The following is a 17710-nucleotide window of genomic DNA, read 5'->3' as shown; positions in this document are numbered from 1 at the left end:
ACGGGGCGGAGCGAGTGCTTGAGCAAAATACAAAATCAAGTGTCCGACATCTCTGGTTCCGAGTCACGATTAGTTTGCATGCAAGGACTGACTGGATAGTGGAAGTGTCGAATTTAGGTTGAAATAGTTTTTTGGAAAGAACCCCGTGCAGTCACAATAACCACCGAGGTACGTGTGTCAAACCAGGCAAAATAATGTCCTATTATGATTATGGAGTTGTATGAGTGCTTATGCTAAATGTAAGCTGCAGATATGACCAGCCTGAGTTCACAGCGTTTTAACTCCAACACAATCCTGTGAATGTATGTATTGCTTTTTCTGGTTAAATATAGCTGTCCTGCACCATAACACTTTAACATGTTGACCTCGCTTGCAGCCCTTCTTCGCTTTCATTTACGATAAACAACAAGTTATAGATTGTGTCTCTACTCTCTGCTCTCTACCAAAGGTTTTGGTTCGGAACATTACAGGTTGAATGTCAGGAAGTGTAGGCTTACAATTGCAGAATGAAATGTATCCTTCAACGATGAAAAGAACGGCATGTCCCATCTGTATTCTCCCTCTCTGATTCTTTCTATTTGAAACCCACCAATTTCGAGTTGTATCATTCAGAGCTTTACATATCTACGACTTAGATTTATCCTACTTTATATCAGCTCTTCATCAGTGGCCCATACACCCTGTAGTGTGTGTGTGTGTGTGTGTGTGTGTGTGTGTGTGTGTGTGTGTGTGTGTGTGTGTGTGTGTGTGTGTATATGTATATGTATATATATATATATATATATATATATATATCTTTATGTTTTAACATTATTTGTGTTTGTGCCTGAATTAAGGTTTAAGCATGTTCGATTTGCATTGCAGTTGTGTCGTTTATGTTTGCATAAAATAATAACTGCAAGACAAAAATTAATGACATTAAAAAATAGTATTTATAACTGTCAACATGTAATTGTCATTCAATATGCATTTTATAACCGTCGGCATGTGTTTCAGCTTGGATCCAGCTTTTCACTCATTTAGGAATAGCGTTCCCTGTCGAGTCAAGATGGCTGAAACTGAGGGGAAGTTCGACTTCGCTATTGACCGGGGTGGCACCTTCACCGATGTGTTCGCCAGGCTTCCAGATGGTAGCGAGCGGGTCCTGAAACTTCTGTCTCGGGACCCCCAGAACTACAAGGACGCTCCCACAGAGGGGATTCGCAGAGTATTGGAGGAGGTGAGCTGAACAAGAAGCTGTACTAAGTATGTGTGTGTGAGTAGTGGAAATGGCTTTGTTTGGGCCCTCTTGGCAGTGATGCCTGTTTGTCAGAGCCGTGAATAACCTGTAAACCAATAGAGGATACAAGGACGTGTGTGTGTGTGTGTGTGTGTGTGTGTGTGTGTGTGTGTGTGTGTGTGTGTGTGTGTGTGTGTGTGTGTGTGTGTGTGTGTGTGTGTGTGTGTGTGTGTGTGTGTGTGTGTGTCCCTGTCTGTCTGTCTGTCTATTGAACCTTTTTAAAATGTGCTTGCATGCTTAAACCTGAATGCATATATTTTATAATTGTCACTTCCCAATTTGACTGTTGCCATACTTTTTACCGTTTTTGTTGTTGCTGTTTTGGTGTCTGTTTGGACAGGAAACTGGCAAGCTTTTCCCACGGGAGCAGCCGGTGGACACCTCTCTGATTGGCTGGATCAGAATGGGCACCACAGTGGCGACCAATGCGCTGCTGGAAAGAGAAGGAGAAAGGACCGCCCTTCTTGTCACGAAGGGGTTTAAGGATCTGCTGCACATCGGCACACAGGCCAGGCCCAAGCTCTTTGATCTGGTTAGCAGTAACTGGTTTTATTTCCCTCTTCGTCAAGTCTTCAGAAGGAAGCTCTCAAGCAATCCATACACATCATCATCGATTGCTACAGACTTTTTATCAGTACTGATAAATATGGTTATGCCACTGTGTTGTGTTAGGAAACACGACACTGTGTTGAAACTCTTTTGACAGTCAATCATTCACTTCTTTATCGTATGATTTATTATGAAAATCACTTCCATGGTACACCATCATAGATAATTCATGGATGGGTTACTACCGATCTGGGACAGGGCCAATGATTATCAGCAGCAAATTGTGTATTAAAGTAATGTTAAGATTACATAACATACGCCGCCAAAAAACAATACTTAGTTATTTCCCTTTTTTATTATGCCTCAGTAATGTAGTACTATGAGCTTAGCATTGGGGTTGACAATTATTTAGGTTTACATACTGACTCAAACCAAAGGAATGCAGGGTTTGGACTGTTTTCTAAGTAGGCATGCTGGTGTGGTCCAATAGCTAATGCGTTGAAGAGAGTGCTGCTGGAGTTTGCTCCCAAGACCGGTTTTCCATTAGTGGATTCTGTGCTCACTTATAAATCCTGGTCTCAGCTGTTAATATCTGTAAATTATATATTGTCTACGCAGCTAAAGCTGACCCCCCTGTGCGAAACATGTACAAATTACACTGAACTCCCCCAAAGCCGTCCTGACCATATCGCTTCAGCTCTTATCTAATCTTAAAAGGGTCGAATGTTATACTTTTCTACGTTTGTCAGAGCAAAAGATACCGTCCACTATACAGAGGTTAAACACATAGTTGTTTTTTTACAAGACAACTTTAAAGAAATATACATCCTTTATCCATTCTTAGAATACCCGCTTACACTTTTCTGGTCATGTGTGTGTACTTTTAAAGCCGTATTTCCTAAAACTTAAACAGCGCTTAACGTTCTCAGGGGGATGTGAATGTAAGCATGCAAACAGTGCGGGCCGCTTTGAACCTGTGTTTTAAACATGACACCACAGGAGATGTCCATGCCTGACGTGCTCTACGAGGAGGTCATCGAGGTCGACGAGAGAGTCGTCCTCAAACAGGAGGGCTGCCAGCTCCCAAGGAAAGACCCAAAACGTACCGTCAAAGGTATGCCATAGGTACCTGGGCTTAGCTGGCTCTGACCGGAAGACATTCATACTAGAGCCCAAACTATTTATTTGTTGGCCAATTTTAGCCAATGTGTAAAGGCCAATATTTGCCTATCAGAGATATATCGAATTTGGCGTATCTCTTTACAGATATAAAAGGAATGTTGTCAATTTATTAACACAATCACCGCTTTATAAATCCTCTAAAACCTCTCAACAGAGCACATCCGTAAAAACACTCCCAACACTAACAGTTTTGCATCATGTTCTTTGTGGAGATTAAAGGTTGATCTATCCATATTTTGAATATCGGACGATCTATTGATATCGGTATCAGCATCGGCCCCTAAAATCCAGTATCGGTCGGGCTCTATTTTATGCCTTAGTGGGTGGCGCTCACTGTGTTCTCTGTGGTGTGTTCTCTTCAGGCAGCACAGGGGATTCTCTGGAGGTGTGGAGAGAGCTGGATCTGAAGAGCGTTGAAAAGGACTTGAAGGGAGTTCTGTCTCGTGGTATCACCAGCCTGGCCGTCCTCCTGTTGCACTCATATACGTCAGTAGTATGACTTGTATCTAACTTCAACTTTGCAATGTATATAAACATTGAAAAATGTACTTTCTTCCCGGCGTCTGACTCCTGGGCGCTGTATCTCACTCTCATCCGGTCACTTTCTCTTACAAACAATGTTTGACATGCACTCCTTTCAACTTTTCTCTTATCTACCTTAGAGTCTTATCGATTGTTATTTTGCCAGCGGCTAATTTTATGAGCAATATATTTTCCTTATCATGCTACTGAGTTACTTGAATAACTGTTTCACTCCCTTGCCTTCACACTGGTATTTTGAATGTTTTTGTCGATATCTTTTGCTGTAGCATAGAATTGTTGAGTGCTGTGTTGAGTTGTGTGTTGAATGGTGAACTGTTTCTCATCATATAGTTCACAGGCAGGATGAGGCTCATGGAAAAATACCTGAACAAAAATACAGTCTGTTCCTTCTCCTAGATTCCCGACCATTGTCATTATCATAACCCTGCTGCGTTTGCTCTCATATAGCACATTCACCTTTCACCTGTTTCACAATGTTTTAAGAAGCTTCAAAGTATGAAAGAGATCTTGGGGCAAGGCGTCAGCTTACCATTGAGATTTGGCTACATTATATAGACAAGTGAAAGGTTGGATACGGGCATGTATAGATAATAGGAAAAGGTGGATGGGGGCAGTGGGAAAGATAAACGGTACACCCCCCTGCGTCAACACGGTTACATAAGAATCACATGACGGACATGCGTGCACACATCACTCTGAACTGCTTTTTCTTTCTTTCTTTCTTTCTTTCTTTCTTTCTTTCTTTCTTTCTTTCTTTCTTTCTTTCTTTCTTTCTTTCTTTCTTTCTTTCTTTCTTTCTTTCTTTCTTTCTTTCTTTTCTTTTCTTTACCCCTGTCCTCCCTCCCTCTCTCCCCCACTTCCTCCCTCCTCTCCCCCCACTCTCTCCTCCCCCTCCCTCCCACTCTCCCTCTCACCCCCACCAGATGGTCGGCCCATGAGAAGGCGGTGGGGGCGTTGGCGCGGCGCCTGGGCTTCTCCCAGGTGTCCCTGTCCAGCGAGGTCATGCCCATGGTGCGGGCCGTGCCCCGGGGCTACACCGTGTGTGCCGACGCCTACCTCACGCCCAAGATCCGGCAGTACCTCAAGGGCTTCACCTCGGGCTTCAAGGGTGGCCTGAAGGTCAGCTGGAGCTGTGTGTGTGTGTGTGTGTGTGTGTGTGTGTGTGTGTGTGTGTGTGTGTGTGTGTGTGTGTGTGTGTGTGTGTGTGTGTGTGTGTGTGTGTGTGTGTGTGTGTGTGTGTGTGTGTGTGTGTGTGTTCATGCTTACACCTGACACTGCCTCCCCTGCTGCTATAATGACTCTGCAATTCAAAAGTTAATTTTTTTTCTTGTATGTCACGCGTGTGCACTACGAAGAACCTAAACTATTTACAAATATTGCTGGGAAATATGTACATCATTTTGACCCAAACTGCATTTCAGCATTTTAAAACTTTAAAAGCTTCACACAAGTTAACCTTTGACCCCCCCCCCCCGGCAGGACGTGGATGTGCTGTTCATGCAGTCCGACGGGGGCCTGACCCCCATGGAGCAGTTCTGCGGCTCGCGGGCCGTGCTGTCGGGCCCCGCGGGGGGCGTGGTGGGGTACGCCATCACCTCGTACAGCCAGACGGAGCAGAAGGCCGTCATCGGGTTCGACATGGGAGGTGGGTAGCACGGGTGACCCTATAATGCTAGCATGTTGCTAATGTTAGTGAAAAGATATTCTGTAACGCTACACAGGAAGCATTGATCTGAAAGCAGTGGCGCCGAGATCGTTTATTGGCCATGTGCCACCGCATACATATGCCGTTCAGGAACGGTAACTGCCGTTCAGGTGGAACGGCATATGCTGTGCCACAGGCCAATAAACGATCTCGGCGTCTCTTTCTGAAAGTGTGAAATCTAAAGGTGTCCGTGCCACATAAAAAATACAGATTGTGTGGTTGTATAATTGATACGATTTGTGTAAAAAAAAAAAAGAAGTGCATATTCATATCATCATTCATTCACATGTTCAAACAATTATTGAAAGAGGCTGTTATTGTGCAACCACATTTGACGTTCCATTTTTCTTTGCTTGTTCTATACATTATTTGACTGTGAACAAAGTGAATATGTCAACACACCCTTCTCGTGGCCTGGGTTCAATCCCACATGCAGTCCTCTGCGACATATCATCCCCTCTCTCTTTCATCCCACTTTCCCCTCTGTCTTTATTGTCTCAAAAGCAAAAGCACATTTAAAAAAAAAACATCAACCAAATCCAAACATGAAAAAACAACTATAAAGTTTAATTCCTTCTCTCTTTCATCCGACTTTCCACTCCTTCCTCACCATCCTGCTCATGATTTCAAACAAGTCAAATTAGCATTCATGTGGCGCATTAAAACCAGGCAGAGCCAGCTCCGCCCTACCCCAGTATAAACCCCCTTCATGGTGGCCCCTCCAGGAACGTCCACGGACGTGAGTCGCTACGCGGGGCAGTACGAGCACGTGTTCGAGGCCACCACGGCGGGTGTGACGCTGCAGGCGCCCCAGCTGGACATCAACACGGTGGCGGCCGGTGGTGGATCCCGCCTCTTCTTCAGGTCAGCCGCTGAACGCCGGGGCGAGGTGCTCTGACACGGAGCCAACCCTATCCTGAGAAGCACGTCCTTATGGCATCATATCCCGTCGCAGGCGTTTCTGTAGTAATATAGTGATAGTTTTTAATTGTATAATAGTTGTGGATTCTGACATTTACAATTATGTTTATGTAATTCACATTGGATGCTTAATTGCAAAATAACAAAGGGTGAGCGAAAGAATGAAGGAATATACTACCTCAAGGTTTAAAGGGCTTTATTTGCATGGGAAATGAAAATTTAAAACAATGTTAAAATACAAAAATGGAATTCTATCTCTAAGTTATTAAAATAATCTCTCTCTCAGGTCGGGGATGTTTGTGGTGGGGCCAGAGTCTGCAGGGGCACATCCTGGGCCCTCCTGCTACAGAAAGGGTAACCTTTGACCTTTTATCTCACTTTCCCTGGTTCTTCATTCAACCTAGTCTCCCTCCCTCCCTCCCTCCCTCCCTCCCTCCCTCCCTCCCTCCCTCCCTCCCTGTTCAGCTCTTGTCTCCTTTTTAGATCAGTCAAGCTTTCACAGTCATACACATTCCTCTGCTTGGCAGAAGTTCTCCAGACTAAAATCATTCTACATAATGCATCCATCGTTGTCCACAAATTTGTTTGATTAGTGTTATGTTGCATCCTTTATATTATCCTTCACGCTTAAGGGTTATGAAAATATATCTTGTTGACCTTAATACCTTTTGTATACACAATGAACATTGTGAATTATTATTCCGAAGAATCTGGCTCTTGCATCATCTATCGTTTCACTGTCTGTTTGCCTTCCATTTCATCGCAGAGTTGTACAGTAAAACACAGACTGAACTATTAACGTATCCAGTCCTGGGAAAAGCTGGTCCAGCTCCCAGTTACCGGTACTGGGATAGCTTTTCCCAGTACAGCTAACATTAATAGTTTCTAAAGAGTCTAAATTCCCTCTTGTGCTTCTCCCAGGCGGTCCTTTAACCGTGACGGACGCTAATCTGGTGCTGGGCCGTCTGATGCCAAGCTTCTTCCCCCGGATCTTCGGCCCGGGGGAGGATCAGCCCCTGTCCCTGGAGGAGTCCCTCAAGCACTTCCGCAGCCTGGCCAAGGACATCAACCACTTCCTGTCTTCCAGCCAATCACAGGTGTCCTAGCTTTTTCTTTGTTTCTTCCACAATGGATTTTCTTGCCCTTGTGTACTAATCACATGGGCAGAAAATGAAGACTCGAGAAAAATGAAGACTCTGGAATAATCTCATCTAGGGAATATTTCTCTATAAACTGTTTTATTCTGACCCTCCCACTAAAAAGATATATATATATATAACTGAAGCTACAACTGTAACCACTAGAGGCTGCTAATGAGAACACTTCCAAAGTGAAGGTTTAAATAAACATGTTTATGCTTTATTACTTAACATCTGTCATTTATTTAATGACCAAATGTCTTGTAATATAATTTTTTATAATATCCCATTACAGTCCAATGGCAGTGAGCGCGGCAAGAGAAAGTGTCCAGATAGCAAGTCTGTGATGACGGTGGAGGAGGTCGCCATGGGATTCATCCGAGTGGCTAATGAGGCGATGTGCCGGCCAATCAGAGCCCTGACGCAGGTAGCGTGGGCGTTTATTTTATATGCTTTATAGTCGAGAAAATGTTCATTGAGATTGTCGAATCAAAAATGTCACTTTGTATATTGAAGCCGGTGTCTTTGCTTTCATTTTTAATGTATTTATTCGCATGATAATATACCATTGACTGAATGACATCTGACTGTCCCATCACAGGCCAAAGGTCACGACACATCCCAGCATGTCCTGGCTTGTTTCGGAGGTGCGGGCGGGCAGCACGCATGTGCCATCGCCAGAGCCCTCGGCATGAAGTCAGTCTTCATACACAAGTAAGGCCTGAGGCATGTTTGTGTATTTGTGTGTGGAAACTGTTATATAAAAGAGACAGTTTCCTGGGAAAAGAAACGACTAAACGACAAAAAAATAATGACACTCAAAACCAAACTTCAAGCACTCAAACTCTGTTATCTGATTCCATTCATCAATAAACACAAAGCCTGTATTGTCGTCCTCAGAATAAACCTGAACTGAAGAACAATACAATTAAATGGGTGTTTTACACATATAAACAAACCATTTTCTATGTATTCTTTAGTTTGGGAGTATTCTGTGCAGAAAATCCGGGGCCAAGTTTTTATTTCTGCGATATCGTTTACCCTGCACAAATCGTAACACTCCAAATCGACTGGCTCCCCAAAGCGAGGTCTACCATGTCTCTGATCCCCCCCCCGTGTGTCCCAGGTACAGCGGGGTGCTCTCTGCCTACGGCCTGGCCCTGGCCGACGTGGTGGAGGAGGTGCAGGAGCCCTGCTCGCTGCAGTACAGCCAGGCCTCCTACAAGGAGCTGGACCGCAGGGTGGATGAGCTCACGCGGCGCTGCAGAGACACACTCGGCGCACGGAGCTTCAGCAGGTCAGCCTCCACGTGGTTTATGGGAAACACCCGCATGTGCCCGTATACGTGAAGGGATGTGTACGATACGCATGATGGAGGTCAAAACAAACATTCAGCCGCAGGTTGTGGGAGAATGCAATGCATTGATTTACAGTTTTAATATTACCGTTTATCCTTATATTTCGAGATTTATTAAGTAAAATGAATTAGTGAAAAGTGAAATATATTAAGCACAAAAGCAAATGAAGTCAATTCAATTGTGAAATATCTCTGAAATGTATGTATTTATTGTGACGTGAATTGTAGTTACTTTGTATTTCTCTATGGCTTTGATAGTAGATTTACGCTCCCATAGTCTTGAGTTGAAGGGGCCGTTGTTCTCTCCTCCTCTGCAGTGGTCAGATCAACATGGAGGTGTTCCTTCACCTTCGCTACCAGGGCACCGACTGCGCACTTATGGTGTCCGCCGACGGTTACCCTGGCAACGCCCAATCCTGTCGCTCGGGAGACTTCCGCAGCGGGTTCACCAAGCGGTAATTTAGTTTGTTCATATGTTGTGTTTCATGTTTGGAGGAATTTGTGTTTTGTGAGACAAACTACTTAAATATCCGAGATGAATAAAGACAATGAACTTGTGGTGAGGGTGGGGGAAGGGAATCGAACGCTGTACCTTTTGGCTAGGAGTCAAACACTTTCGCCGGGACACTATCTTTCACTTCTTTCACTTTTCCTAATGTGACTAAACCGTCGCACCTGGTCTCTCCCTCTCTGTTTTTCTTCTCTGTCTCTGGCCCTCTGCAGCTATCTGAAGGAGTTTGGCTTCACCATCCCGGACCGAGCGATCATGGTCGACGACATCAGAGTGAGGGGTTCTGGGAAATCAGGCATCCAATCGGTCGTCAAGGCAAAGACGGGCGACGGAAGGGCGAAGCCCGTCACGGTACATGAACACACACAAAACGTTCATTCACAAAAATATATGCATTCACAAATTAGTAAATGATATCAATTATTGATGAATAGAACAAGAAAAATGTCAACATATTAGGAGTAATGATCAGGAGGATATTTCAAGACAAGAACGTCCGAATACAGCTGCATTAACCATAGTACCTTGATAAATAGACGTATTTGCTATGCATTTACTAATCTATTCACTTAACAAAACGTGTGTTTTTGTGTCCAATCAGACGGCCAAGTGCTACTTTGAGGGCGGTTACGTGGACACCAGCGTGTATCTGTGGGAGGAGCTACCGTGCAGCCACACTATCCAGGGACCAGCCATCATCATTGACAAGAACAGGTAGGTTCTTGTCAATGATGTCACCGTGGTTCAGCTGTGAGCCATCGGGGACGGCTGTCTCGGTCAGGGCTTTGAGTCGACAGGGTTTCAGAATCACTGAAAATAATGGGTGATATGTGATAGCCAATGTGTTGTGTAATATGTTTGTAGCATAGTTATTCATTTTGTGCGTGTGCGTGTGCGTGTGCGTGCGTCTGTGCTCCAGCACCATCCTGGTGGAGCCCTGCTGCGAGGCCCAGCTGACCGAGGGGGGGGACGTGTGTGTAACGGTGGGCTCGGACCCCCACTGTGCCCTGGGAACCGAGCTGAACACGGTGCAGCTCTCCATCTTCTCCCACCGCTTCATGAGCATCGCTGGTGAGCCAGGGGGGAGGAAGGAGAACAGTCTCAGTGGATGGGTTGGTTGACTCCAAGCCAAAAGGTTCTGGGTTTCAATCCCACTCTCCAGAGTCTACATGTAGTCCTCCCTGAGCAATAGAACCTAGCCCCTTACCTTCTCAGTAACAGCGTGTATTCAAGATTCAAAGATTCAATGGTTTTTATTTTATTTGAGTCACATACTCATACAGGATGTGCAGTGAAATGTTTGTGTGACACACTCTGTGCTTAAAATATAAATAAAATACAGTAGAATAAAATACAATATGAGTTTTAACAGAAATATAATTAGAACTGAAGAATATTATAAATGGATCTCGAATGCACTGTAAGTTGCTCTGGATAAAAATGGCTGCCAAGGGACCGAATAGTATACTAGTTGAAGATTGAAAAATAAGCCTTGTGGCTAAATTCGCTGAATCTCCTCCGGTGACGAGCGCTCCGTGTCCGCAGAGCAAATGGGCCGGGTCCTCCAGAGGACCTCCATCTCCACCAACATCAAGGAGCGCCTGGACTTCTCCTGCGCCGTGTTCGGGCCTGACGGGGGTCTGGTGTCCAACGCCCCCCACATCCCCGTGCACCTGGGGGCCATGCAGGAGACGGTGCAGTACCAGGTGTGTGGGTGTGTGTGTGTGTGTGTGTGTGTGTGTGCATGCTCACGTGTGTGTGTGTGTGCTTGTGTTTGGTGTGTGCATGCTCAAGTTTGTGTGTGCTTGTGTTTGGTGTCTGCATGCTCAAGTGTGTGTATGTCCGTGTGTGTCCGTGTGTGTGTGTGTGTGTCCCACTGTGGACCTCCCAAGCTAAGAATGTATGCATCCACGGTATGGGAAGATACTCTCGATAAAATAAAAAGAACGATTGAGGTAGATATGATTCCATATCACGTGTTGCGTGTCCGTGTATGACCCTGAAACCCAGGAAAGTAACGTCTCTCTGGATCCACAGATCCGAGCGCTGGGGGATAACCTTAAAGAAGGAGATGTGATCCTGAGTAACAACCCCTGTGCCGGGGGCAGCCATCTTCCCGACCTCACCGTCATCACCCCAGTCAGTACCTCGCTCCACCACATGTTTATTTGTTCTCTCTGTCGGTTGTTCCTTTGTTTGGCTGCCATTTTTTTTTTTTTTTTTTTTTTTTATACTGCTTACATTTTCATTCACTTACTTCCCTCTCTTTTCTCCCCTACTCCACCCCAGGTGTTTAGGAGAGGTGTGAGCGGGCCGGTGTTCTTTGTGGCCAGCAGGGGGCACCACGCCGACATCGGAGGCATCACCCCAGGCTCCATGCCCCCCAACTCCACCTCCCTGCAGCAGGAAGGAGCCGTCTTCACCTCCTTCAAACTGGTCACAGGGGGGGTCTTCCAAGAGGAGGGTGAGGGAGAGAGAGAGGGCGGGGGAGAGATAGTGAAGTGACTGGAAGAAGAAAAACATTTTAGGGGGACTTTGTTGTTAGAGAAACACATCATGAAATTAGTAATAATAATAATAAGTAAAAAGTGTTGGGTTACTCAAAGTTATACTTTGGGGAGAACATGGGATGGCAAGGTTGAAAAAACACAGGAAAAGTTCTGCATGTTCCAACGTCAATACAATGACTCAAAAAGTGTTTGTCTCTTTAGGCATTGAGGAATACAGATACTTCTATTTTTCATTGGTGGAGTTCCAGGAACTTCTGGAATTTATCAGGAATGTCTCCAAAACACACCTCATTCCAACAACCAGATACAGGACCAAAACATGGATTCTTGATACTCTTTGACATGCCCTTCCTTTATTCCCATCCTGTTTTTGTGTTTTTTCCCCACCAGCCGTGACGGAGGCGCTCATGGCTCCAGCCAAGTACCCAGACTGCTCTGGGACACGTAATCTCCATGACAACCTGTCGGATCTGCGCGCTCAGGTGGCGGCCAATCAGAGAGGCAGCCAGCTGGTGGCCGAGTTGATTGACGGCTACGGGCTGGCTGTGGTTCAGGCCTACATGGGCTACATCCAGGTAGGGTGATCGGCTAAAGTCCCAAGATCGCACAGACAGACAGGCAGACAGGCAGACAGACAGACAGACAGACCTCTTAAAGGATCAGTAGCTGTACTGCCATGTCACAATTTCAACAGAATTATGTGCCATAGAACACTAGAACCCAGAGCATAGACAGCTGTATATGTGGGCACATTGTATTTACCTACACAAAAGTAATTTAAGCTAGTGTGTGTGTGTGTGTGTGTGTGTGTGTGTGTGTGTGTGTGTGTGTGTGTGTGTGTGTGTGTGTGTGTGTGTGTGTGTGTGTGTGTGTGTGTGTGTGTGTGTGTGTGTGTGTGTGTGTGTGTGTGTGTGTGTGCAGAGTAACGCTGAGCTGGCGGTCAGAGACATGCTGAAGGAGTTTGCCCTGAAGAGGCGGCAGCAGACGGGCCGCCTGGAGGTGGAGGCGGAGGACTTCATGGACGACGGGACGCCCATCAGGCTGCGGGTCAAGATCAACGAGGAAGAGGTGACTGAGGGTTGCCGAGGGCTTAGCCTCTGCCTATGGATATGTTCTACTATCCATGGTTCTACGTTCTTTGGTCTCTTCAGGGCCAGAAAGACGGCTTGATATCATGCTGTAGCTCGCTGGCGAATATGAAGAAATTTAGAGTTATTCGTCCATTAACGTTTAAAGAATATTTGGGGCAAATTTCACTTTTATCATGAATATAATTATAAGATTATAACTTGGATATGATATCATCCGTAGGTAGATATAGCCTGGCTAACGCCAGACCTCATCTCAATCTACATTGAGATGAGTTCTGGGAACCACACATACATTTTCTCGTATTTGAGGCGTTGTTCACGATTGCCCGGAGCCGTTTATTGGGCGCTACGAATGTCTATCATATGAGTCTGTACGTAGCTCATAGCCAATCGTATCAATTATACCAGATGACGTATGTAGAGTGACAGAAATTCGATGAGGAAGAAGACGATGGGTGTGTCGAATAGACGTCGTCATCGTCTTGCCGTCCCTCCCCGTTCTGTGATTGGTTCGCTATCTCAGGCGAAATTCGGATACATGGAATCTTGGCTGCTTAGCAGCGCGAAATGAAATCACGCACAAGGCAGCATGGGTATACCCAGGGCTAGGGTAGATATGTACCGAACCGGAATTTGAATTATAATGCCTGATTTCATAATTCCTTCTACATCCTTTATCCCCGACTTTATCCCCGTATTCCCGACATACCGCTGATGTTCACCTTAGTGATAAATCTCCATGGTCTACTTTAAATGCTTCACTCTCAACCTTGTTTACAAACCGCTCCCCCCCCCACCTGCAGGGCAGTGCCGTGTTTGACTTCACGGGCACCGGGACCGAGGTGTGGGGGAACTGCAACGCCCCTCGCGCCATCACCCTCTCGGCCCTCATCTACTGCCTGCGCTGCATGGTGGGCCAGGACATCCCCCTCAATCAGGTAGGCCCGTCTCATCTCCATCTTTCTCTTCATCTTCATGTCTCCCCCCCCTTTGCCCCGCCTCTTCATCTTCTAACTCTTCGTCTTTCCACCTCTTCGTCCTCATCCTTCTCCTCCTACTCCTCCTCATCATCTTCTCACTCTTCGTCTTTCCTCCTTCTTCTCCTGCTCTTTATCGTCCTCCGCCGCCTCCTCCTCCTCCTCCTCCTCTTCCTCCTCCGTCTTCTTCGCCGTCTTCATCCTCCTCCTCCACATTCACCTCAGCTCTTCTGGACTTTATTCTTTTATTTCCCCAGAGTTGGCGATGCTTTGAAAATAATTGGCAAGGGCCTCTGAGTGACAAGGTGGTTGAGCATAACCTAGCTTCATTCACCGTGTCGGTTATTATATCGTCTTTCGAGTCCTTCTGCTTTGTCTGTTCCATTGCGGGGAGAATTACATGTTTTTAAACAAGGATCGAAATAATTGGGCGCCCTTTTGAGATTCCAGTCCTCCCATTAATGTGGTCTGTTTCAAGAAACTCTTCGTGTAGTGAGCGCTACATTGGTGTTCACTGTTTAAGCAGCCTCTTGTGCTGTTTGTTTGCTGACATTTTCGACAAGATGTAGGAGTCATCAAACGGTAGTCAAAATGTAAAATAATGTCGTTTGAAACGTCCACCGTGTGTGTGTGTGTGTGTGTGTGTGTGTGTGTGTGTGTGTGTGTGTGTGTGTGTGTGTGTGTGTGTGTGTGTGTGTGTGTGTGTGTGTGTGTGTGTGTGTGTGTGTGTGTGTGTGTGTGTGTATGTGTGTGTGTGCAAGATGAAAGGATTACAACAAAGGCTGAAAGGATTACAACAAAGGCTGTAGGGACATACTTCAGACACAATTCAACTGTATCCTCCTTCTCCTCTTCCTCCTCCTCTTCCTCCCCGGCTGCAGGGCTGCCTGACGCCCATCAGCGTGGTCATCCCGCCCGGGTCCATCCTTCAGCCTTCCCAGAATGCAGCTGTGGTGGGGGGGAACGTCCTAACGTCGCAGCGAGTCGTCGACGTCATCTTCCGAGCGTTCGAGGTCTGCGCCGCCTCGCAGGTGAGCGCCATGGCAACGCCCGGATCGACGTGTGTGTGTGTGTGTGTGTGTGTGTGTGTGTGTGTGTGTGTGTGTGTGTGTGTGTGTGTGTGTGTGTGTGTGTGTGTGTGTGTGTGTGTGTGTGTGTGTGTGTGTGTGTGTGTGTGTGTGAATCCCTCTCACACCCCTAGTCTCTCCTCTCTCTGTCTCCATCAAGGGCTGCATGAACAACATCTCTTTCGGCAACGAGACGAGTGGTTACTACGAGACGGTTGCCGGGGGCGCGGGGGCGGGGCCCAGCTGGCATGGGCGGAGCGGGGTCCACAGTCACATGACCAACACTAGGATCACCGACCCCGAGATTCTGGAGAAGAGGTGGGCCGGCGATGTCCCTTCATTTGGAAAAAAGTTTTGTTGGAAAAATAAAAAAGTTTTTTCATGTCCATTTAGAATTATTTTTTATATATATATGTCTGTTTAGTCTGTTCTGTTTAGTTCAACCTGTACAATTTATACATTTATGGCATTTGAATTTGTAAACCATAGAAATTGAAATTCATATCATCGTACTTGGAAGTCGTTTTGGATAAAAGCGTCTGCTAAATGCCCTAAATGTAAAATGTCAATGTAATATCCCCCAACATATTTTTTTTCAAATTCCAAACATTTGAATCCCCATTTCTTCCAACCATGTTGTCCCCGCCTGCTCCCGTGCCCAGGTACCCGGTGGTGTTGGAGCAGTTCTCCCTGCGCTCCGGTTCGGGCGGAGCAGGGAAGTACAGCGGTGGGGAGGGGGTGATCCGCAAGCTGCTCTTCAGGGAGAAGGTGGTGCTGTCGGTGCTGACGGAGAGACGCTCCACCCGGCCGTACGGCATCATGGGTAACCTATCTCCTAGCTCCACCAAAACAACAAAAATCAATGAGCTCTTCATTCAGTCCTACGTTGATCTCACCTGAATGTCTGTGTTTTGTTTAAAATGCAAACCGCTATCCCCAATTTCACTTCAAAAGGTTAAGAGTTTTTATGAGTATATTCCTCCTCCACTTCATATTCCTCCTTCTTGTTATTTTTTTCTTCTTCCTCTTCTTCTTCCTCTTCCTCTTGCTATACTGGCTAATAACCTAGACGATGCTATATTTACGTGGTTACTAGCTACAACACTTGCTTAACCAGCTAGCTCATAACCTAGCTAACTAAATACTAGCTAGGTGTGTTTTCTACGAACCAACATTTTTTTTGTCCAGCTTATTTGCCTTATTTGTAGTGAATCCTGTATGTGTGCGTTGTGGTTGCGTTCCAGGGGGGAAGAGCGCGGCTTCTGGGCTGAACCAGCTGCACAGAGCCGACGGCAGAGTGCTCAACCTGGGGGCCAAAACGTCCGTCGCCCTGGAGCCTGGGGTGAGTCTTCACTCATGATGATATCGAGAAGTCTCCCCACAGTGAACCGAGGCTGAAAGAATGTGTTCCTAATTTTGACACATTTTAAGTCAAATATGTCTTCACTTTAATGGTTACAAAAGTTTTGTCAGAGTGTAACTCCACTTATCGGGTACGGCACACAGTGTACTGTTCTTGAAGGACTTATCAACTGAGGCCTTGGATTTACCTTAACTCTGTCTCCCCCTACAGGACATGTTCTGCCTATACACGCCTGGAGGAGGGGGGTATGGGGAGGAGGAGGAGGGGGAAGACGGCGCAAAGTCTGAGAGCAAGCGCAGACGCTTGAACAAAACCTTCCCCGAGAGAGGCAGTGTGTTCGAGTATCGCATGGCCCAGGAAGGCGTGTGAAAAGGATGTTAGGATGCTTTTATTTCCAAGGATGGGACGATGAAAAGAAAAAGTTAATAGAACCATCATTCCAACCAATGTTCATGTAGAAGTCAGCTACCTCTTACATTTTCCACCACTATTAGAAGAATAGGAATTGTTGTCCACGGTTTAAGATTAGTGCGTTTGCAGTTTTACAGATCTTTGGATTTCATGTAATACCACCAATTTGCATTGCATTGACTTAAATAAGTATAGTAGGATTTGTCTAACAGTACAAACTGGAAATACTTGAAATCGGACTTGTTGGGCCAACTCGATGTAGCAATGATGTTTCATGTCTGTTCTGCAAGATAAGCCTAGTTCTGATATGAGTATTCAAAGGAAATCCACATTCAACATTTACTTCAATCCATCCTGTTGTAAAAGCGGTACAGATTACGGTCGATGATTTAGACTTTGCAGACTTATTCTTAACCCAGAGTATATTTTATAACCAAACAAATAAAACCCACTTCAAATATATATGAGTGACTTTTCCTTTTTCTAGTTAGTAAATGAACAGATTCCCTTTCAGATTATGATTCATTATGACTCTTAAAATAAAAGAGCAGCAGAAATGTGACATTATATTGGCAACTAGAGGGTTTGTAGTAGTCTAAATAATTACTTTCAGAACAAGCTTAATCTAATCAATGCATAATTTCACTTAAAATAGCCCTAACCCTATCTCAGTTTCTCCAAGTGCTTGGGAGTTTTGGTCTAGCCTACAAAATTGGCCGCGCAAATAGTTTTTTTTCCAGTAATTTGAACCTTTCTTCCACCAATATTTTGGACAGGATGTCTAATTCCCTCTGTCTTACAAAGTTATTAATAACCCTGTATCCATCACTTCAAGCTAACATCGCTATGTGTGCCAAAAGCCCAGTTTGAACCTCGAAACCTTTTTATCGGTCATCTCTAATCATGATATTGATCGGTCGGCAAACCTTATAGCCAGTTCATATAAATTCCTGAGTTTACACTAAAGGCCGGTTTAAAGATAGAGCTCAGCAGGGTTCCATGTGCAGGCATGCATGAGACTTGATTGCATGTGGGGGGGGGGGGGGGGGTAGGGGGGGGTGATGGCTCTGGTGAAAGGGTGTCCCCCCCCAACCCATCAGGAATG

At 45.6% G+C, this 17710-nt stretch overlaps 1 protein-coding gene across 2 annotated transcripts; it reads left to right on the top strand.

The window, feature by feature from the left end:
• Positions 1 to 17067, top strand: oplah (5-oxoprolinase, ATP-hydrolysing). Of its 2 annotated transcripts, none has more exons than XM_060044959.1 (28): positions 1 to 168; positions 1024 to 1219; positions 1620 to 1811; positions 2828 to 2942; positions 3373 to 3496; positions 4477 to 4672; positions 5033 to 5198; positions 5984 to 6122; positions 6466 to 6533; positions 7101 to 7276; positions 7614 to 7745; positions 7920 to 8032; positions 8445 to 8615; positions 8993 to 9130; positions 9399 to 9537; positions 9788 to 9900; positions 10106 to 10257; positions 10732 to 10892; positions 11224 to 11325; positions 11476 to 11650; positions 12087 to 12271; positions 12618 to 12764; positions 13591 to 13725; positions 14646 to 14795; positions 14992 to 15149; positions 15494 to 15654; positions 16076 to 16173; positions 16405 to 17067. In XM_060044959.1, the coding sequence occupies exons 2-28, from the start codon at positions 1049 to 1051 to the stop codon at positions 16561 to 16563; spliced, it is 3936 nt and encodes a 1311-aa protein (XP_059900942.1). In that variant the 5' UTR covers positions 1 to 168; positions 1024 to 1048; the 3' UTR covers positions 16564 to 17067. The 2 variants fall into 2 exon arrangements, with proteins under 2 accessions (XP_059900942.1, XP_059900940.1); XM_060044957.1 differs by having other exon boundaries at positions 2 to 168; positions 997 to 1219.
• The last annotated feature ends 643 nt before the right edge of the window (positions 17068 to 17710 follow it).

Source organism: Gadus macrocephalus, chromosome 23 (assembly GCF_031168955.1).
Source record: "Gadus macrocephalus chromosome 23, ASM3116895v1".
In the NCBI taxonomy this organism is placed as follows: Eukaryota; Metazoa; Chordata; class Actinopteri; order Gadiformes; family Gadidae; genus Gadus; species Gadus macrocephalus.
Note: the sequence above shows the minus strand (reverse complement) of the source record. Positions and strands in the feature narration are given on the sequence as shown.